Source organism: Myzus persicae, unplaced genomic scaffold (genome assembly GCF_001856785.1).
Source record: "Myzus persicae strain clone G006 unplaced genomic scaffold, MPER_G0061.0, whole genome shotgun sequence".
Taxonomy (NCBI): Eukaryota; Metazoa; Arthropoda; class Insecta; order Hemiptera; family Aphididae; genus Myzus; species Myzus persicae.
In genome coordinates this window covers 267027-292171 of record NW_019102247.1, presented here as the reverse complement: position 1 = coordinate 292171, position 25145 = coordinate 267027, and the positions used below count along the sequence as shown (strand labels likewise).

The following is a 25145-nucleotide window of genomic DNA, read 5'->3' as shown; positions in this document are numbered from 1 at the left end:
AATCGTAAAATGGTATGGAGTTGAAAAATAAATCGAAAACCCGATTGTATTTCGCTAGATTTTGGCCCGTGCACCATCTAAAATAACACACTGCAAACCAGACACCATCTAAACTGGCATGTTATATCTACGATAAAAAGCAGACACGTATTCCGACACCCATTGACGTGCGTCATATTATGAATCGTAACGATATCATTACCTATTGTTATTGCTTAATGCGTATTATAATACTATTGTGTATAATGAGGGTACCTACGTAAATAGTACTTAATCGTGTACTATATATTAAACCTTTATGAGCGTATATGGCGTGTGGCGAATTCGATTTTATTGTCGATTATATTGACCTCGTAGAAAAATGATCTGTTATTCAAGACGCGCCTACCATATTATAAACATAATATATTGTATAATTCCTGGTTAACTATTTTTTTACGGCACGTCAAAGTCGAAAGATGTTTTCATAAACATTTAATTCAATTATTGCTCGATTTAGGTTGTACTATACATAGTTACCTGGAAGTAGGTCTACGAAAGTTCCACCTGTGAATGAGTCACTTCCAAAAAACTAAAGTAGTATTTCTATTTATAAATAGTTGATTTATTTTAACGACATTCAATATCTGAGGGGACTGAGACTACATGAGTATATTTTGATTATATGTACATACATCAAAGGATTTCTGCTTAAAATATGAAAAAAATAATGTTACAAGCGTTTATATTCACCAAATATTAAAAAATAAATAAATAAATTCTCTGGTTAAAAAATTGTTGTCACTTCTTAGTACCATCGAAGATCAAACTGCATAATATATTATATAAAAGATGGGTAAGCGGATGCCGTTCTACTTTACAGTACGTAGGTTACTAGTGGGTCGCTGTAATGGATGGTGTTGAATTTGAATTCAATAATATAAAATCATTGTGTACGAAAAACGATTCTCAACGAAGATGATCTGTTGTATTTGATATTTTTTGGTTGGAGTGTAAACTATTTTTGAGATTTATTGTCTCAAATTTTCAATCCTTAGCTAAAAAAATTGAATGTCTTATAAATTTGCAAATTGTCAAGATTATAATGATTTTTGTAAACATTTGAGCTTAAAATGTAACTTATAAAAAAATCATGCCTACAAATCTATAAAATTTCTCAACTGCAATTAAAATTACTTATGAAATACCTTGTATTCAGTTTTTAAGCTTTTTGACCCAACGAATACCATTTTATTGACATTTATAGAAAAAAAAACTACCTCTAAAAAAATTAAAACTGAAAATATTAGTAAATAGCTCAAAACAAGTAAAACTATTATGAACATTTTATCAAGTATAGGAAATGATAAAATAAATACTTGGTGTAAATTCTTAGTCTTTTGTTATTTTTTGAAAAACAGCAAAATAAAAAAACGGTCGTATGAGAATTTTTTATTTTAAGGATGATTATCCATTATACAGTGTCTAATTTCAAACGCTCGTAAAAAAATAATTTGACTTTCCAGTAAACTCTTTTTTTTTGTTGAATGTAAGAAAACTTAGGGAAATCTTGTATTAAATTTTCAAATATTAGATATAAAAAGAAACATTTTTATGATTTTCTAACTCAAAATAATTTTGCCGAATATTCCTCAAATGATGTCAAAAATCTAAATTTAAATTCTCATTAAAAATATTGTTTATTTAATTTCAACTTTTTTTAGTTTCCACTAACAACAACTTAGAAAAAACCTTGTATTTCAAGTTTTTTGATCAAGCAAACATTTTGCATCGAAAATAATTTTAAAAAAAATTAATAAAACTCGAATTTTTTATGTCTATAAATGGCTCAAAAAGAGTCGCAATGTTTCGAACTGTTATGCTTATGATGCATGGGAATTGCTTCTACTAATATTCAGTGAAAATGTAATCTATAGTTTAAAATATACACACCATTTTATAATAATTATTATTAAATTCACCTTACGTTTTTCAAATTACTGTTTGACTCGAGTTTTTTTTGTAGCTTTTTTATTCGTCTGATAACTTAGAAACTCTCATTCTACCCATTATGTTTAACTTCTATATTATTCTATACATGAAAATGCAGAAAAGAAAAAAATCATAGAATATTATTAATATTATTATTATTATCATAAATTGTTTGTATTATGCGGAAGTTATTATATATATTTATACAAAACCGTATCATATAATAGAGAGATATAGTATCTCATAGTAGGCTTATTAAAAATATTGCGTTTTTAACCAGTGAGGATTAAAATAAAATTATATATAAATTCATTAAAAGAGAATATTAATTACACTATTATAGTATTATGCATAAGTCGACATTACATCGTCATGGATTTAATATTATTTAATTATTTAATATTGTTCGTATCAACTACCATACAGTTAATTCAATAACATTTCTGAGACCAAATAAAAATCCTTTACGAATTTTACTTGAAAACGACTTCTTTAGATTTATAACCTAATAGAGTTTAATATGATAAATATTTAAAAACGTATGTGTCAAATTGTAAAGGGTTTGAGAATTAAGTCCAGGGCTTGCATTTGAAAAATAAATTTTGTTTTACTTTATTTACAATCAAAACGTTATACAAATTTTGAGTTTATCGTTATTCAAAATTTAAAAGTATACGACTATGACCTTTTTTTGGGGACATAATTTCCCTATTCTGAGTTTTTAGTAGGTATTGTTTAGTTTTATTTATTTAATTAAATGGGTTAAACTAATATAAAGAAAACGTACGCACGTTAAAACTATAAGTATATTAGTATAAAATATAAATATTAAACATTTGACAACAATTAGACAAACACTGACGAGTGAATAAATCTGAGCAAACTGAACACCGAACACAATAGTTGAATAACTTGAGTGGTATAAATTTCGACCGTAGTACAGATAGTACAGTACAATATTATCAGAGCATCATTATTATTAGCTATTGGTAATTAAATTATTCTATTAAAAACTTCTGATTAAGTTTTAAAATAATATCTAATACGGGATCTCCCGGATAGGCCGGATACGGAATAAAATTAATTCTTGGATTGAATAAATAATTGAATACTACTAAGTATTATTAAATAATTGGGAATTAATTATTTCGTTTAATGGAATACAATATATACCGTTTTGCGTTATGTTTTGTTTAATGATATATCATATATTTTGTTAAACGTTACGTTTTGTTTTGTGTTATTTATTTATTTACGTTTATCGTTTTCCGTTATAATTACGTTTACAAATTTCAATCGTTTTTTATCAAATATAACGTTATAATCATAACGTTATTATAACATTTGCAAGCCCTGGAATTAACTAAAAAAAATTTAAAAGTCGTTTTAAAGTTAACTTCTGTTAAGAATTCAAATATGTTTTTTAGAAGTTTACCTCGATTACCAGAATAGTCAGTACGGTTGTCATGAGATTTTTAGTAGAAAACAGCTATTAATTGAACCACCTATTTGAGAAACGACTTAAGTCACAAAATATCATAAATTGAGATATTGGGTGGAATGTGTTGTCAAATGATAGACGGATCATGTGTGAATATTTGCAAAAAAAAAAATATTTAATTTTACCACTGTAAATATACAGTATCAAAGAGAAATAACCACGGTAGCGTAAAAACAGTCTTTTCTTGTTTTCTCAAAATTTCCTTTTATGGAGTTACGTCGTTTCTCAATTAGGTGGTTCAATTGTGACCGGATCCTGTTCATACAAATATTAGGTACCTACCTACTTACTTATTTTATCCATATAGCCATATTATAGTAAATATTTTAATTATAACTTATACAACTGTAATAGTTAGTAAACAGGTGTCCGTATTTTACTCAAAATTGTATTATTTTCCATTTACGCTATAGTTTCTATAGTAATTTATACTTCCATTTTACATTACAAATTTCCGTTTTTAGATTTATCGGTTTTATAAGTTGACTAATATTCTAATAATAATAGTAATATTGTGTGAATAACACAATTATTTATCCGAATCAAAACGTCTTCCAGTCTTGATTGATACAACAGTAACTCAAAAACGTGTGCAGTAATTTTTATTTTTATTTAAGAGCGTTTTGACATTAAAAAAGTAATCGTAGCTGGATCATTAATAAAATATTTAAAAAATGAGAGGTAGAAAAACATAAAAAAAATATTAATTTTTTAAAGTTAATATTATAAGTTTATGTATTATGTACATTGTACATCTATTGTATATTTTATAATAATATGCATAATGTAATCGGGATTGCCCACCGTGACCCTGCGGTGCGAGTGAAACGACGATTAACTCTAATTTTATTTTTATTCGAGTTTAGCGTTATTACCATAGTTTTTTTTTACAGTTATTACTGGATTATATACTTATCCGATAATGGAATTCTTATAGCACTGTACGGTGTGACTTGTATATCGGTTAGATATTTGGAATCTTTATATATATATATTTTTTAATTATTTTTCTCAACCGTAGGTATCCTATCGCCAGATACTCGCGTATAATGTTATAAAAGTTTACAATTTTTTTTACGCAAGCCGACGATTTTAAAATTTAAATAATAACTATTCCCATATCTAATCGTTTCTGACTACGTGGTTTTAACACCATTATAATAATATAATAGCTGGTTATCGCCGATTATTATAGGAGCAAAATTTAAATAGCTTTGTTGTTATTATTTTATTACGATAATTTATAACTAATGCCTCTTATCACACATTCACGAATTTATTTTATCCACTATAAATGTTTACGGTGAATAAATTGATTTTACAATATCGTATTTCTCTATTTTCTTTTTTTTTGTGTCAAAGGTTAATAGAAAAATACTCTAATTATCTACTTCGATGGTGGTTTCTGGTAGACAATTAAGATCTATTATAGTGTGTACTTTTTAGGAGGTCAAACTTGAAAATTCTCAATATTTTTTATAATGATTGGGAGGAAAAAATACTTTAAATGAAACCATCTTCTCTTAGATCATCTTTTTTAGTTGTTTTTCTATAAATGTCGATAAATATATTATGTATTGTTGTAGATAATATTGTTAATTATGTCTTTATATATTATATGATAAATTCATTTAAAAAAACTGTATGTAGAGAAAGTACTTGTTTATAAAAACCCATCATGCAGGTAACCATTATTCTGTATACTAGGTGTCGAGTGTACATCGTTATCGAGTAGATTACTGTTGTAATGGACATGTTAAACTTGAATTCAATAATAAATCATTGAACCTATACGATAAAAACGATTCTGAGTGAAGTAGTTTAAATTTTTGCTAATCAAGGTTACCGAAACAGTTTTTTACTGAGAATTATATATATTTACTTCCCAAAAGTACCAACTAAATCCAATAATCTTAATCTATCGAAGTTTATGATCGGAGAATTTTTCTACTAGAAAAAGTGTTTTCAGAGACAAAAAAAAAATAAATATAAAAAGCAAATCATTGTAAAATAACTATAATCTTTGCTTCACTCGCAGCATTTAAAATCAGTACCTAATTCTTTACAGCTTAGATTTATCATCATCTGATAACATATTATTTTGTTTGATTGTTGTTAATGAATTAAAATATTGATTTGAATCAAAATCATTTGATCACGAAATATTAACAATATTCAAGCGTCTGTTTTGTGATATTTTCGTGCATTATTAATGCTCATAAATTTAATGGGAAATCTTCAACACAACTACGAGCATAACGCCTGCCGAGTGACGGGGTGTAATTATAATTTTACATAGGCATTAGGTACTTGCCGGCAAATTGTGAGCAACAATCTTCTGTACAGCTCTGAGGCCTCTCCAATGGAAGTGTGTTGTTCTAAGCGCCAACCATAATAATAAATAATAGTATAGTCTCCGAGAAGTCGTCTTGTCTTTCCCGTTAAGTTTTGCATACTCGGTTGTTCGCACTCGAACATCGGTGACGGTCGAATCTACGAACTCATTATACCTACCATTCCACAATACACACCACCTCAGTGTATAGTTTTGACGATAATTAAGTTATTCATAAACAAATACACACCACGACTACCGCCCAAATTGATGGTTAGGTATATTTTATTCGACGAAAGCGGATATGAACGGAAATCGAAAAGGATAAATCATTCGTCTTGGCGTTTTTGACGGTTTCCGAATGCCCATACCCGGGAGACACGTTGAATTTTTTTAGTTTATAAAAATTGAGTATTATAAACGTAAAACGCTGCACGAACGGAAGAAAAAATAGGAAATTCATTTTCAAACTATTATTATATTTCAATATCGAATCGCGATTTTACCGAAAGTTATGTTGCGTTTATAATAAGATCGAAACTTTATTTTTTCAATTCATCTAAAGCTGTACACGTATCATTCCACTCAGAAATGTCGAGGTAACAACAAGTTTTTCACAAAAGTTTTCCGATCGCGTGGTGCAGGATCACATATTTTCATCTTGACCTTAACGTATCCGCTCTTTTCCTTTTAGTATACCGGGTGTTCTGTTTAATAGTAAAAACGTATACTGTCTTAAGATTCTTTTTACTGATTAACTTTTTTCAAAATTGTCTAAACGAATAATTTCAAAACCTATAAAAATCGATAATTTTTTTGTTTTCTTATCACTTTTGCTTTTTTTTATGAATAAAAATCTCTAAGATAATATTCTGCTTAATAATAGTAAATTTGAAACGTGTATTAAAATTTAAAATATTAGTTAACTTGAGAATCTAAAAACCATACAAATACTAAAAAAAATTGTACAAACAATTATAATCAAAAATAAATGCGTTTCGAAATAAAAAGTATTTACTGTTAAAATAATCATCCTGTATAATATTTTTATAAGAGTTTTACTCGAGTCAAATACCGTGACGCTTAAAGAATCCGCAGATGTAATATTTTTATATGACATACGAGAACGATCAGTGGTACGTGATATTTCCCAGGTGGAAACTCTTATAAAACAATACCAATAGGTATAGATATCGGCATATCGCGATTTCAAGTTGTTCCCATTGGAAGTGAATTCAGTGGTTTTTATTTATCACTAAAACAGCAATTGTCTAGGTAAATGTATATGTTTTCGAAAAAAAACAATATTTTTTTTATATGTGTCACCAACGTTTGTTACTACCTAGTCAATAACGGTATTTAATTTTTTAACGTTATTATTTTCAGGCAATGATGAATATTTTAGCAATATTTCCCGGATAACGTCGATAATTCCAGCCTTTCCGGCTATAATTGATAACAATTTGTATTGAATTATACACGGGCCTGCGTTTTAAAATCAGTTTATTTAATTAGTGGCCAGATACTAACAATAACATACTTCCGGGCTTTGTCATTCGTCGACGATCTTACAGAATTATGTAAAAAATAGCCATCCACTGGATACATCTACATATAATATACCTGAATTGTGATAACATAAAACTTATTTTTTGCAATGTGTATAACTATATACACTCACTCGTGTTGCATAAGATATAGTTCTTAGTACTTACCTACATATAGTCAACAGATTTTCTCGAGCACTGTGCATCGTTTTTTTATATTTCTAACCAGATTTAAATATTTTTTTAAACGATATTATCAAAATTGTCTATCAGTTATAGTAGTTGTAGAAATTAATGTAATTTTCTAGTAGAAAATGTAAATAATATACTAACTAAATATTTGATTCTTACAAAGTTACAACATATTAACCATAATATTGTGACAATGGTTATGAATTTACTTCATTACCTAAATTACATCATTGGGGGTAACACAATATAGGAACATATAATAATATTTTATAATTTTTTATCTTCAATATTTTTTGTTTTTTATCTTTTTAATAACTCCATATAATTTAACCTAATTTATAACATTGGAAATTACTTGAGTGATCAAAACATCACGAGGCTCCGTGATTAGCGTTTGGACCATCACACATCCTTCAGTATTGACTATCACATGAAAAAAGAAGAAATCAATATCTTTATGAATCAATGATTCGAAACGTAAAAGTAACATACACTTTAATGCAAACATTTAACATTTTTATCGATGGTTAAATTTTAATACAGTGTTATTCACGAGCACGAGTAAACAATAAAAAATAAGTATATAACCTTATAAAATATTTTATACAATATTATACTAAACAACTTGAGACTTTATTACAACTCTAAAATGTAAATTTTTAATTATTTCTATAATACTTACGAGTATACAAAGTGTCTCAACTTAGCTTATGTGTGAGTTTATTATACCTATTTATTTTAATAACAGTTATATATTAATATGTATAATTATAATTATAAATATTTTTTTTAGATTATTCTGCACATTACACGAAATGCTCGTGTAGAGGTGTAAACATTTGTGGCTGAGTATTTTATTTTAACTATTAAATCGCATATTCACGTGACAATTATGCCTACAAAAAACAATACAAAAAATTGAATAAATAAACGAAAAAGTAAACAAATAAATAAATAATTAAATTCACAGATTAGTCTAGAAAAATTATTTTTTATACTGTTCTACAAATCATTTGAACCTGAATCAAAATACGTATAGTATACTACCTATAGGCTATAGGCACTTGATTGATTGATGGTTGAAAAAAACTAACCAAATACGCAGTACACCATTTATTCATAAACCGTAATTATGAAAATATTTTAATTTAATTTTTAAATTAAAACTTACAATAGTGTTGGTAAAAATAATTGTTAATCTTCTCTAGAACGACCAAAGTATGTTAATGTAGAACGCCACTAGAAAAGTAAAACAATATACAATATGCGTCATTCTTTTTGAGGTATATAGTACCTTATATAATATAGTATATTTCAAATTTTATAAATTTTTCGAACACTTATTCAATAAATTATTATTCCTTATGTATATGGTTTAGTAAGTATTAATTAATGTATCAAAATATTAAATACAGCGTTAGCGTGAGCTAACACTTTATACTATTCTGTCATACACTTGTTTTCTAGTGACTCTTATAACTATATGTATGAAATACGACAAAACTCTGTTACCTGCCACTCGAATATATATATATTTATATATATTAGCAGCTACTGATACTTTGATCATAACGAAGTATTAGCATTGTCTATGCATCATACAATTTTCAAAATATTTTAATTCATGTTAAGCTATTTATTTTATCGAAATATGAAATTTACGATTTTCATTAGTTTTTTTTTTAAACTCATTAACTATAGGGAGAGTCTTATCCCTCATACACTCTTTTCGTTTAAAACTATATTATATTTTATTTTAATATTTTATGACTCGTTGAAATAATGTCAATATATTATACATATAGTTACTTTTTGCGCCACTCGAATTATTTTCTGGTAACGTTATCACAATTTTCATAGAAGTAATATATCAATCAGTTGTTTTTCGTTGAACAATTATTGGTTCTATGATTATATTCAATTGAAAAAAATGTATTTAATTCTAATTTTTTGTATTTTATAGGTGTAGATAAAATTAAGCATTTAGAGTTTTAAGTAACGTTGCATGAAATCAGTTAAATAATTCACTTATCATAATAAAGTTATCTAAATTTATTTCTGATAGTTAAATGTGAGTGAATTTGTACTTTACTGGATAAGATTTTTTCATGTTGTTGTACATAATTAATATTTAATGTAATGCATATTTATTATAGATTTATCTTTGTGCTTTTACTGTTATAGAGTATAATATATACAGACGTCACTTATCTATATACACAGGGCAACAATGTAACGTTTATAAAATTAAATTATAAAAATAATTACTGTACATATTTATTGCAGAAATGTTATATTATACAATTACATACATTTCGTTAAAATATATTACGTCGGCGATATAAAATCCATTATTCTGTCGAACCAAATAAAATCGTACTCTTTTATACGAACAATAAAAAACAACGTTTTACTGTGTAAACAAATTTCTTTATTATTGAACAATTTACAATAATTGTATGTTTAAATAACATTATATGAGAGTAAAGCACTCTACGAAAGTAAATTAAAATTTTGAATGGTTGTAAGCCGAAAATTGAAAAAAAACACAGTTTAGGTGCAACACAAGAAATTGCAAAATTTTGAATGGTTGTATGCCAAAAATTGAAAAAAACACAGTTTAGGTGCAAAGCATAAAATTGCAAAAAACAATATAAATAATACAACTTTAAACAAAAAAAAAAAAGGCATCAGGCAAGACAAAGTGAAGTGGGGGGTACGTGATGGCGAGCGGGTGGTTTATTGATGTCGGCAAGTTAATGGCCACTGGTCACCAAAACTCAGTTCTCCAGGCCGGTCCTGCGGGGCGGACGAGTGTCGCGGGCGCGTTTGCTCGGGACGCAGACGACCATGGCAGCGGACGAAGCCCGGCCACGACGGCTGCGAGATGGACGATGATGATGACGGTTGGCGACGAGCAGCTAGTGCGCGATGTTATGCGCTTGACGGTCCTGCAGGTGCTGAAGACGTCGACTGTCGTGCCGGCGAAAGCGGTGACCTAAGCTCGGAGGGAGCTCTGTGGTCCTCGCCGTTGCCGGCACTAGTCGTCTTCGTGCAGCACTGCAGTCGTCATTGGTACTGCTGGGCGGCTTCGATGCCCTCGCTGGTACAGATGGCCGCCGTCGCCGTTGACGTCATGTCATCGTCTTCACTCGCGACCGAAGCAGCCGGACGTCCGCCGCGCCGCCAGAGGGTCTCGCGTGTCGTTGTCCTCGAGCTCGCGACGTCTGCTAACCCGTCACGCCACCGCCGGTGGCCGGAGAACGTGTATGGCGACTTACCGCCCATCACCCTAGAAGTACACTTTCACGTACCTTTACTCGACCCCACTTCTCTTTGCCTTGTCTGCTGCCCTCGGCGAGGGGGGGAACTCTCGGACGCCTTCACTTCGGGGTACAACAGCACATCGCGCGTACGGCACCCGTTATACCTCTCCAAGCGGCGGAGACGAGCTCCGTCGTCCGCGCGCTAGGAGGTGCGCGTGTTGTTTTCGTTGACCCCGGGTCCAGCCAACCGATCAAGTCCCCAAAACTATTTCTGACTTCGGTTCCCCTCGCTGGCAAGACGCCCACCGCATCGTCAAGTTTCGCTGTTACGTCCTCTTCCTGCAGCTCCACGGGCGCGACCACCGCGTCTTCTATAATCGTCTCTGCCGGTCCATTGCTGGAGTCCTCGTCCGGTTTGGAGATTATGAACGACGGTTCGTCGCCACCCACGAACTTTTTGGCATAACTTAGAAGTATCGCCAGATCTTCGACGGTCGGATCTTCGTCGTAGTGGTCGAAAACGCCTAATTGGTTTTCCATCGTTTGGTATTCTATTGCTTTAGTGATATTAATCAAGCCATTTAAAGTGGCTCCGACGTCGATGGCGGTTTCAGAGTTATATGATTCGGCCATTTTGGAATTGACAGGTTTTTTGGTGCGAGTAACGGTCAGAAAAATAAAATAAAAGTGAACAGATTTAGAATTTCGTCCTAGTGCGTCGTTGATTGTTTAAAACAAAACATTGTTTATTACTAGCCAGCGTCATCATATATTATTATTAATCGGCCAGCACCAGCTAGATTTCGGGTCCGTTTATTTTTCCAAATACCAGTATTATTCAACAATTTCAACTAAACATATCCAGAAGTCTACTATTGTAGTATTATATATTGCGATTTTACAATTATATATGCTTTTTGTGGACGTGTTGGTACTCTGGGTTTTATAGTATTTTTTTTTATTTAAATGTTAATAAAATTGTATTCGTTGGATCGAAAAGATTGAAAAATTAATAAAAGGCTACCGTCACATTATCAGTTTAAAATGTTTAAATAAATTAAAACACAATACAAAATTCTTAATAAGTTGTTGATGGTTTAAATTTTAAAAAAAGTTGAGCATAAATTCATAATTTTGTATGTGCACCTTATGTTAAAATTTTGACAAAATCACGAACATTTGAAAATAATTTTGTTTTAAGAAATTCATTAAAATAATTTGAAAATTCAATACAAGAATTTTTATAAGTTTGTCTACCTAAAAAAATATTTGAATTGCCAAGTTAGTTGTGATATTAGAGTAGTAAATTCTGAATAGATATACTATCAAACTTTTAGGTAAGAATATTATTTGTGCTCAAGCGTTTGCGATTATGTCATGGGTAGCACATCCTCATAAGATTTGATATAAAATGACAACTAATATCGTAAGACTGAATGTAGGCACTAGGTACCGAAATATTCTGCAGCTGATGTTATAGTTGCTGCGATGGATTTTGAGAACATTCTTATGAAATGAAATTATATTTATCCTCGAAAATATTAAATAGCAATGAATATTGTTATAAAATCGTTTAAAATACTGATGAACTTTATTCAATTAAAAAATACAATTTTATTCTTGAATGTGTATAATATAATATATATGTAGATTATAAAAATGAACTCATTATTTGAATGAAGATTTGAGCAATAATTACTATAATCACAGTAACTATAATAGTAAAATATATTAATTAAAATTATGCATTTTCAGTTTTAATTTTAAAATGATGTGTGATTTTTGTTGTGTCACCTTTGGGGCAGTAAAAATGCTTCGGTATTATACTTTAGACTCTTTTCTTGTAAGAAAGTGAATATAGTTGCTATTTTGGGGGTCAAGAATAAATAAATTTCTAAATATTTTTAAAAAGCGTCAAAGAAGAAAAATGAGGACTTTTGCTATAACCAGTTTTTGACTGAACTTAAAAACTAATAGATAACTGTAGATACTTTAAATTTTCACCAAATGTTTATTATATTATATAACATCTTAAAATATACTTATTTATATTATGAACTAGTAGACGCCGTCTTCGCTCTAAACTGTTTTCGTATGCAATGATTTTATATCAGCGAATTTAAATTTAACACATTCGTTACTGTGGCCGCTCTAGTGTCTAGACCATAGACCAGTAAATTAATTATAGTTCATACGTCTATGATCTATATACCTACCTACTGTACTGCAGAGTGGTACCGACTTTCCCACCTTTATATTTATTCACCTACATATCCGTAAATAATGATGAGAAATATGTTGCCTATACTAAATAATATTATTAGATTGCATTTCACCTTTTTTGAAAGCCCTTGTTGGGAACAAATACGGATGTCAATTTTTAAGTGTTAAATAATTCAGATAGAGCTGTTTTAAATGCATGCTTAAGTAGTGAATACGTTTGTTCCATATAAAAATATAATTGAATATAGGTATTAAGACATTTTATTATTTTAAAAAATATTTGTGATTTCCGTTTTAAGTTTGTATAAACAACACTTGAATATTTTCCAAGAAGAAATTAATAATTATATGCATGTATACTCATGTTCTAAATAATTATATAATTAGTCGGCTGCATTTGTAATTAGGTTTATGTGTGTTGTCGAGTGCTGTTCAGAATTTAAGTAAACCTTAAATAGATTTTTAACACGAAAACTTACAAACGCGGACGTTATAGTTTTGGCCATGAAACAAATTCATAATATTATACGTGCTAAGACTCGGAAACGGCTATGTACAATACGCAGCGCTCGGTATTTAAAAACGAATCAAAAATCTTAACTCAATTAGCGGGAAATTTTACGTCGATATTAATTAACACAAAGTTAATTTCTCCATGACGTGTTTCCTCGAGGAGAAACTTTGCCGATTATAATTTAATTACACAACAGTATAAGATATTCAATCATTAATATACCGAACTGTGTGTTTCAATTATTTATATATGTTTATAATATATATATTATTATATACGAATGAAGGGAAGTATATCGTTATTAAATTAAGATTGTTATGATATGGAAACGAATTAGGATTTTCAAACAAAACTATAATATATAAGATATCGCTTATTGTTATAAGCTTTGAGAGTGTTAACTGCACTAATTCTACGGGCATAGAAATAATTAATTTTACGAGTATCAATATTTTGTATCGATGTCATCTTAAACATTTCTTTCCGTTGCAGGTATAATATACATTACATTATAATAACATTATTTATGACTTTACATGATGTACCTTTTGCACTGCAGAATGGTATATTTAACATTTAAATGTAAAATTGTAAGATCTGACAGAAACACTTTGTATGCATAATATGTTTGAATAGCGAAGGGCCAAAATATATTTCATGTTAAACTTGTGTTTGTGTGAATGAGATGTATCGTTTTACGGATGATAATCATATCATGCAAAATACCTCAAACAATAATATTATAACAGCAAAACAATTTTTGTTCTAATCGTATAAGAATGACGGTTGGTCGGCTTAGAACTTACCTGTCACTATAGGTTCTGGAAATTAAATATTGTAAAAAAAAACGATAGTGATATGATTATTGATTCGTTGAAATGGCCACGGTACGATGAAATCGCTCAGTGCCTTGTCCCCGTAAATCATCGCGAAAAGCTCAAATCACTATTACGTAATCCTTCTTCTTACGTCACTCTGTTCCGTTTTATTTTTTTTGATTTTTAACGATAAATCATTATCAAAATATAATATAATCGTCATCATTCATCTCAAACAGTATCACAATAAACTTATTGGGATGTATTTACTATATATTATTATAATGCAAACGATTCGCGACTGTATCCTTAACAGTTCGTAATATTATGATGTGCAGCGTAGTACTTATTAATAAAACATATTCTTCTGCGATTATTGAATATTTATTTTTCCATCTATATTTTATTTTAAAAGTTGTGCAGGCTGTCTATATAACTTCGCTAGTGGTAGCCAAACTCATTTTGATGAAAATCTACCGAGGATAACAATTTTCTTTGGATATAAAATGTATGTGAGGAGTGAGGACAAAACGGGACAGTATTCCTTATAATTAATACCAATAGCATTACAATTTTTTAAATAAATACGTTTAATCAAAATAAATTTTTGTAAGTTATATGAAGTAGAGCCATGGGAAAAGTAAAATTTATATAAATAATACATTTTAATTTATAAATTATAATTGTAATTATTTCTTATTGTAATCATAAAATGTAATCATTGTTTTTAATTTTACAGATTGTAAGATAATTATTTTTTAATATTTAATAAAAAAACAAAAAAATATTTTGTGGAAACATCTATATAAAAAGACATTTAAATACAAAATTATACACGGCGTTAAAAAAAAAGAATATCCAATACAGAAAATTGTTACTGTATTATAAAAGTTTTGTAATCACACCAGGAAACTAGGCTACAAAAAAAACATTTACAAAGACGCATCTGCATAATACGCAAAGTATGTGTCTCCAGCCTCCACACGAAAAAATGTTATAATGATTTTGATTATCTACTGCATTTACAATAAACGTATACAATTTCTTTATAGGTATCATCTATCAGGCTCTCAAACGATTTTGGCCAAAATGTAAGTCTATTAGTTGCCCCATGGGTGGTTAACTAAATAAATGTTTATATTATAACAATTTGGATGAAAGTCTTTGTACGTCGAAATAATACAATGTCTTAATAAATTCGAGTTTGATCAATTCTAATCAAGACAAAAATGTTTTAAAAAAATACATTAAACAGACAAGACAATGGTCGAGCCTAAATTGAAAGTACTTACAATTTGAAGTAGGTAGGTACACAATGGATTAAAAAATGGGGTGAAGATCAAAAAAAATATGCAAGATATGTATATTAGGGAACATTATCAACATTTTTCGTGTAGCAAGTCCATCATAATTTTGTTGTTTGAAATGAGTGTCAGTAAATATCGATTCTCAATATTGAATAAGATAATTTTATCTATTTTTGTTTTTTTTTGGTTTATTTTTAAAACGAACTTTTAAGTATTTCTAAATAATTTGTGTTATGAATACAATGTTATAAATTATAATACGAATATACTTACAATGTAAAATATTTTAAATTAAACAACCATTATATTTCAAAATTAAAATATTTCATTACACCGCAGTTACTTTTAGGTACTTATTATCTATGTCCTATTAAGTATCAATTCTTAGAGAAATCTACCTCCCATGGTCTTAACAATTCTACCTCATAAGCGATGCAACCTAATAGCTTATTATCTTTAGTTTTCATCTTGCCCACATATTTATATTTTCCATAAAAGTACACTTTTGGGGCGTTGTTGTCCTCAAGAAGTGATGTGTCATATCCCGTTGATGTACTATAAGTACCCTGTAAATATTCAATAACAATATTACGGATGATCATTTCTTTTCTCGATCAAACAGATAATTTATACAATTTTATATTTCAATACATTAAGATGTTTTTAACCGTATAATTTCATAATATTTGAATTTACCATATTTGTAAATATTATACATTACCGGTGGTATTGGACAGTTTTCAGTTGGAACATTAAAAGCTTTTAGAAATGATTTCCAAACATTTCCCGCGATGAATTTTGTTTTAGTACAGTCGTTAGTGGTTACGTAAACAATAGAATTTGGTTTCCAACCTCCAGTTAAACTCCAAGATTCAACATTTCCGTCCAACTAGGTACACAACAATATAAAAACATAAAGAATAGTGAAACATTTATAAGGTTTAATTGAAAATAATTAAATCATAATAATCAAATGTAATTACCTAGGTATTGAATAATTTAAAAGATATATATATTCGTGGTTTTTATATATTTTGACTTATTATTTACCTAAACATTTGTGCTTTTGGTTGAAATTAATTAATAAATATTGAAAATACTCATTATATCTTAGACCTAACTGAGCTTTTTATTTAATAATGAAACAATTAATCAATTGCAAGGTATTTCAATTATATTTTGTTGATTATTTAACAATACATCTTAGGTACGATACATACCTATTTTAAAATATTTATAATATTCACGTAAAAAGCTTAACTTTCTCTCCCACTATAAGAAAATATTTAAATTTTAGAAGAAAAATACATTCTTAAAATTTCATTTACAATATAGTACTTAACATTTCTAGTACCACGAAAGTCGAGTTTGTCTTTATATTTTTTCAAGCTTTTATAATATATTTTAGTAGTAAAGTGCCTCGTATCAGAGAAACTACGGTGCTGACTAGTGACCGACTGTCGTCCGGTTTGTTCAAACAGAACATACTCCTCGATTAGATCAACTTTTGTCTTCATCTAGTTAAGTTAATCTTAACTAACAAAATGCAAGCTATAGTTGAATATTTGAATAATTAAGTGACAGAAGAGCCTGATATTACTTGAATATAAAACAGAGAAAACCTACATCATCTAACTAGTGATGTCGAGAACCCTGATTTTTAAAGTCAAATCGAACACGAACCGAAAATTTCAATAATTTTATAGTACTCGAACTTTACTTAAAAAAAATTAAAACGTTTAAAATTAAAATGAATGTAAAATATCGCATTATTCATAATCAAAATTCTGTGATACGATAATGGAAGTTGACATGTACATTTTCATGAAATTAAAAAAAATTCTGTCAATTAAGTACTCAAATCTATATTAAATAAAATAAACCCTAAAGATTTATTGTTGCCCATTTATCATTTATCATTTTTAGTTATTTGATTTAAGAATTGTCCCATGTATACCAAATACTTTGATAGAACGACAACAATATAACAACTGCATATTTCAGTTCGAATAGCTATAATAACTTTACTATAATATTTTAGTAAATCTGACTAACCTTATAGCTATCCTTAATTATGAAATACAGTCAATCCCACTATTTTCATAGTACAATTAACTGTTTTGTTTTTACTGTATGTACGTCGAACAGATCCGGTGACTACGCTAAACATGTACGAGGGTTCGTAGGTTTGCTTATTACTATGTGTTGTTTTGGGCCCAAAGAGATTCGATGGCGTGAGGTCGAATAAAGAACTAATTAAAATGCTTCATATTTTAAATTTCTAAGAACGAACTACAAAATGTAAGATGTTATGTGAAGTTATAATAACTATCACATGGTAATTATTTTGTTTATTGCAGTAGAAATAGGGGAGTAGACAATAAATATAAAGATTCATACTAAAAGGGTTATGAAAATTAAATTGTTTCTTCTGATATTCATCAGTATGATTTAAATATTACATTAATATATACCACGTAAATATTCAAATCAAACCCAAATTTAAGTAAAAACAAAATAGCAGTTTTTAATATAATTTATCGTATACATTACTATATAACTACTTCCTAAACCATAACATCATATTTTTCAAAATTCACTTACTATTAATGAATCATCCATAGGTATTCCTAATGAAAAATTACCCCTAAATTCTGTAACATTGGATGACTTCTTATTCAAATATAAATTCACTTGAAACGGTAGATGTTGGGTGTTATCACATTGGCGAATTGCATTGGTTACCAATCGATATTTTCCCTATATTTAGAAAATGTATATATTATAATCAAAACGTAATATAAACTAACAATAATTTTGAACACTAAATATTATGACCATTTAAAAATAAAATGTAAGAGTTGTTTAACTTACCAAGGGTAAATTAGGCCTAAATATGGATTGCGCTTTTAAAACAAAAATAAAACAAATAAAAATATAAAATGTTATTAGAATCATTTTTATTTAGCATTTATACTCTTAGATGAACAAGAAATATTGAGATTGATTGTAAATGAAAATAAAATAAAATCAAATAACTAAGTATAATAATATGCTATTTTTACATTTAAGAACAATATTCATTTAGGCTATTTAGCACGAGTAATAGTCCCAACTGACAGACTGGTTAACATAAAACTGTATTAACAATATAAAATATTACAGTATGATTTTGCGTTGATATCTGTATAATTATTTGGTCATTAAGTTATTAACTCGAACACCGACTATCAATAAAAAAAATTAATCAACTTTAAATATAATACAGCAAAATTGTTTTCAATCATCATCCTTCCTTTAAATTAATATTTATTTTTATTTTTATTTATTAGATTCTATGTAGAGTGATGAATGTATTGATTTGACATTGATATGGCGTGTTGTAATATTTTTATTTTTATTTAGATAATATGTTTTTGGGCGGAATACAGTTTTTTTCCGACCGATTTTCTGCTTAACGCTTTGTTATAGCCATAGAAACGTAGATTAAAAAGCATATATATAAACATATATTTATATCAAAGATCAATAAATAGCTCTAAATTAGTTTAATTCCAAACAAAATGTAAAATGATCCTAGATATTTTTCTACTGCACTTTACCCAAAAACAAATCCACGATTCTTCAATTTTCCTTGCAGAGGAAAAGAACTATTGTCTATTTACACGAAATTGCAGTAGAAACTATGTTTCGTAGTCCTTTTTTTAAAATAATTGGTAAAAACAAAAATTAAATTAAGGAAAATCTGGAATTTTAATGCAAAACTATTTTTTGAAAAATCCATTTTGTATTTCAGCGTTAATTAAAGGTTAGCTTAGATTTAATATTATTTTTGAAAGTGTCAACATGTAAAAATAAATATAATTTACAAATTATTATTATTGATGCGTTAATATATTGAAATGTTGTTGTTATTTGACCTGTACGAGTGATAGAGTCAAATAATAAGGTGAGAATTTTGATTTAATCTATATAATTAAAATAACTTGTCCTTAATGGCTGTTTCACCATCACCTATTCGTATGGTTAGGTTTAATGTATGGTTAGATACTGGAAATTGAAGATTGAATCTTTGTTATGCTCAATATCATGACGACAGGTAATACATTCTTCTCTCCTCCCACAATCTAAAATTAAAACTAGAAACCTAGAAAAATACTTATATTTTTAAAGTGATTTTTATTTTAAATTCTATTTGTTTAAGTTCGATATATTTATAAATTTATGACTTTATTGAATGTAACATATTTAAGTATGAAAAAAAAAGTCATCAACATAATATCAGTGAACATTTTCGAAACTCATCAAGTCTTGCACCCCCTATATGTTCTCTATGTATAATGTGATTTATTTCACATAGTACCCGAATAATGTAAGTTTATATATATATATATATATAAACTTATATATGTATATAGTAATATTACATTATTTTTTTAATGTTTCAGAGCGCGTAAATTTTTTTTTTTATGATATTCTCAAATGTGAGTAGATGTAGGTAGGTTTATTATGTAACCTGCTTATGACAAGCGTTATAGGTACGTCGTAAATATATCCAATAAAAGTTTCATCATAAATTTCAAATAAAATTAAGAATACATAATTTCCTACCTAGTACCTACCTACAGCTACAGTATGTTATAGTTGCGAACACATATTGTTAAATTGTAATAAATTATTACTAATAAATTATAGGAAAATGATTTTGTCAATGTTCACAAATGAACTTAATTTTGAAAATTTTTTTAAAAGAAAATGTATTATTTGACTAACAAAAAATGATAAAAAAGTATTAAAGAAAATGATAAAAATTACCTACACTTTTAAGCTAAGCTTGTGTGGTGTATTCAGTTGCAGTGAACAAATACGATTAAATTAAATTACATAATTAAATAAAAGTAAATAAAAATAATAATAGTAAAGGAAAATATACAAATTGTTCTTATACTAGACTTTGTGATAATAAATCATAAACATAATCACTGACATACTTCACTAAAAAAATGGAACAACATTTACACATTTCTTGATGTCAACATTATCAACAAAAATAATTCTTTTTTGGCAAAGAGATTGGCAAACTGATTAAAAAAATACAAATTAATTTCAATAAAATAACATAGAATAATAAGAATAAGTAACACAATAAAATTATGTAAGTTGCATTCAAAATCTTTAAACACACTATATTCTATACTTTATATTTGATTTGATTCTTTTTTTAAACTATTAGTGAAAATAACCATGAGTAAATTCGTTGTTTTATGCACGTAATTCTAGATGTTCTAAAGTCATACTTATCATGACTTTTTATTAGGCACACTAGAGTTAACAGGTCCAACATACACAAAACTAGATTATGTAAGCCTGGAACCTAGAGTAAACATCATAAATCACAATGCTTAAAAAAAACAAAAGTATCAAAAGCGAAGGATCCATGGTTAGGTTGAATAAATTACACACACCCAGATCAATTGAATATCGCTCACCAGTCACCACACCTTATTACTTCAAACTACTACTTTATATCAAGATAAAAAAACCATATATTTAAAATCAAATTATCTCACATCCGTACATCTCATTGAATATCAATATAAATGTGCCAATCATGCCATGCCAGCCAAATAATATTATTATTATCGGATCCGATAAACTCACAAAAAGTAAAAGTTAGTACCCATACTCACAACCCCCTACCGGCACTCTAGTACGAATAGCATCTCAAATAACCGGGAGCTCGTCAGCCAATCTTTTATCAGATTTCCAGACGTTCGTACAATCATCTGTGAGTCGGCTCTCTTAACAAAGTATTAAGTGTTAGTTACGTCGATTCATTTGGGAATCTGGTAATTCGAATCAGCAACTTTGCGATTGCCGGTGGCCGGTAGCCGATGGAAAATAATTTGTGTAATGAGCTCGATAGTGTTGAGCTATCTACCGTTTCACAGGCTGTATAAATAGGTTCATTATAATCGAATGCTGCCCGTTTTATGAAATAATAGCAATCACTATTGTTATTATTATTATACGGCATAATATTATGACGACGTGCGTGTAAATGTTTACAGAAGTAATTTTCCAGAAATTGATGGAAATTTTTTTCGACATTCATGTATAACATAATAAAGTATATTTAGTGCGTATATTATCGAGGTCACAATTCGCTATTATAATATTACGCTTGTTGGTGCGTAAATTAAAGAATACATTATTAAAATTAATCAGGTATGTAAATAAAAAATTCATTGAAACTGACGTACATGAAAATGATGACGAACACAATTTGTATGCGGAAAGTATAAAATAACAATAGTATAAAACCCATAACGAAAATATGTTCATAAACCTTAAACAAATTTTTAAGATTCGATAGAAAGTTGTATCCTTAGGCAAAATTCAATATCGCAATAAATATCATTGTATTCAATGTTCGATGTCGGATAATATTATTGATGTATTAGGGAACCACAAATCACAATATTATTGCTATGACGATTAACAGTAATTGTTGATTTACATAATTACATTTTTTGTTTGGTGATTTTTTTTAAAAATCATTTAAGCTTATTTTTTTCTACCAAAATAGCACCCATGAGCCACTGTTACTAGTACCACGGTACTTTGTCATAAAATTTAATAATAACAGTAATAAAATAATAATAATATATTATGCACGCACAATGCATTAGCGAGTTTCAACAATACTAATATGTTATGTTTGTATTGCTTGGAGTTGAGTTGTTTTTTAATTAGCCACATTAAAATTTGTTCCAGCTCTCGTGTTTCAGAACCACTACGAATACGGTTTGCGCCTTCAAAAATACAGTAAGCCTTGTAAAATTGACAAAATTGAAGATCTGTTGAGTATATAAAAAATAAAAAATGAAAAAGAATAAAGAGAGATCTGAGAGCATCGCTCATTTTCACGTTTATTAATTTCTATCTGATTTTTATTCTGATTTTATTATTGATATTGGATCAGTTTATATGATTTACTGTCTTAATGACTAAAGACTTAGTATGAAAGTATGCAAAAATACTTTATTCTGACTATAGTATGTGTAATGAAAGAATCAATAAATAAATAATGATACAAATGGATTAAATATAATTTATTTTTCTCTAATTGAACATAATATTGTTTTGGTTCAGTACATATTATGAGATTATTATAATTGTTGAGCATCGATTTGTTTTCCATAAATATACAGTTAAAAAATGTTTAAATTAAGAACAAAACATTTAAACTAATTGCATTCAGCCTATTCTAAATATTAACATTTAAATTGTTTTTTTTCTTGTTAAATTAACATATATATTAGACCTCAAATTATAAAAATAAGAAATAATCGGTAGATTAGATGAAATTAAAACTAAAAACAAATCGACGGTATTGAACAATATGAATTTTTATTAATATTATACCTATGTCAAATAAAATAATACAAGTAAAAGTTTTTTAAATAATTTTTATATTCCAGAATTCTCAAAACATACTTTTAGATGGATAACAAAATATTATTAGACACTTATAACATCTAACATAGCTGTATCTCATGTTTGATAATTTGGGTTGGAACTAGTGTTTGGGTAAGTGTGGCAAAGATAAAAACCCGGGTGGTCACCCATCCAGGAGCTAGCAACGCCGGCCGTATCGTATACTCGGTGCATTTCCGCAGATTGAGCGTACGACCTCGCCTCACCAAGCCACAATCATTATACATTAACTTATTACATATTATTATTTTTTTAAATAAACAAAAGTCATTTTATATTTCCCATACATGTAACTTTTAGTAGGTGATTGGTTATTGACTTCTGAAAATTAAAATACATGTAATATGTTAGTTACACATAAATTATGTATAGTAGGGGTCGACAACCTTTTTGATGTCAAGGGTACAAAAAATGAACATACAATTTTTCACGGGCCACAATTTGAATAAACCTTATTTTTTTTTAATTTAGAAATACGCTTCAACTGCCAGGGTTATTGGCGTTTAAGATATACATGTTACAGTTTAATTATAATTTACTTAATGATACTAGAGCATAAACCTTATTTTATTTTAAACAAAAATGTATAGTCATATCAAATTTTGTTTATTTTAGTTCATAACTGTTAAGCTTAATTATTTAACAAGGTATCTACAAACGAACAACGTTAGTTATAATTTGTCGTTCATATCCAGTCCTTACTATATTAGATTGTGATTTTTATACACACTATAAATTTTATTTTACTCGCAGTCCACATAAAGTTACAACGAGGGCCACATGTGGTACATGTACACTGTGTAGCATAAGTACTAAGTAGTGATAAGTAGTGAAATTTGAACATTTTGTTTGGTTTTGGGCTAACTTGTAATGTATAGCTTCATTTCAAAATTGTATAAATTTGGTATTTATTATTTTCATGCACATTGAATTTATTGAAATTGGGTGACAATTTACTATTTACAGTATTTTTCGTCAATAAAAAAAGGAAGTCTTATCACAGTATTGATCTAACGAGTTTCCGTCAAATATAAACGAATAATGAAATACAATTTCAAAACCTCTGCACGAGTTGTAAGTTAATTGGCCATAAATGACACAAATTATTGTTAAAAATAAATATCTCGCGAAGTTATAAAAAAAAACATCGTTAAAACTTTGACTTGATCGTCACACGTACTAAAAAAATCGTTTAAAATGTTATAGTTTTATTTTCGAAACACAGTATAAACAAATTTCTCATACACATGGATAATTATAAAGTTCACGTTGTTCTATAAGTGCTTTTAAACCATTTTTACGTCCGGGAAATTAATTATCATTATTTACATTTAAGTTCCATTAAATCTCCAGTCGTTTTCTAAACCATAAGAGGTTATTACTTATTACATTGCATTGTGTTGAGTATTAGTTGTGTGTATGTGTGTGTGTGTGTGTGTGTACATTATTAAACCTTGTTTGGCGAAGACATAAAGTTTCGAGCTTGAATCAACATTCGAATATAGCTAGCCAGAACGTTTGAAAACATTCACCGGCTGAATTAAATCTTTGCCTTGCCATTTTATCATACATAAACTTTGTGTTTATTCACGGGGATCTTTTATACTGTTTTTAAACGAGCTTTAGGTTTATGGTTTAATGTTCACTTTATCAGTTTTATCGTATATGAAATAATATAAATCATGATTCCGTCTGTCGCTGCTAAGAATTTATTTGCAAGATCATCCAGGCACACATAAAAAGCTAATTGATCTACTAATTTTTCATTTCGAAAATATTAAGTACTTAAAATCTTTTACGATTTTTAAAAACCCTTACATTGTCTATAAAACTATAAAACAATAAATTATTGGTGTGATACGGTTCAGTTTAAACTTCAAGTATCAAATTTCATTTCAATGTTAGTAATCTAATCAGAATTTACTGTCATTATTGATCACATCCACTACACTATTAACTATAAATTTATTA

General features: G+C 28.4%; 1 protein-coding gene across 1 annotated transcript; it reads right to left on the bottom strand.

Annotated features, from left to right (window-relative positions):
* Positions 1-15975: 15975 nt before the first annotated feature.
* Positions 15976-18794, bottom strand: LOC111031650. Its single transcript, XM_022311683.1, has 4 exons — positions 18549-18794; positions 18279-18434; positions 16396-16563; positions 15976-16240 (listed from the first exon to the last, which is right to left on the bottom strand). Exons 1-4 carry the CDS (start codon positions 18630-18632, stop codon positions 16052-16054), a joined length of 597 nt encoding a protein of 198 aa, XP_022167375.1. The 5' UTR covers positions 18633-18794; the 3' UTR covers positions 15976-16051.
* Between the last annotated feature and the right edge of the window lie 6351 nt (positions 18795-25145).

Bases quoted from the DNA above. Each gene is read 5' to 3' on its own strand.
- LOC111031650 (XM_022311683.1), bottom strand. From the start codon at position 18,632: ATGATTCTAATAACATTTTATATTTTTATTTGTTTTATTTTTGTTTTA. The intron at 18,435-18,548 runs GTAAGTTAAACA...TTCTAAATATAG, and splicing joins TTAGGCCTAATTTACCCTTG to GGAAAATATCGATTGGTAAC. The intron at 16,564-18,278 runs GTAAGTGAATTT...TTGTGTACCTAG, and splicing joins CTATGGATGATTCATTAATA to TTGGACGGAAATGTTGAATC.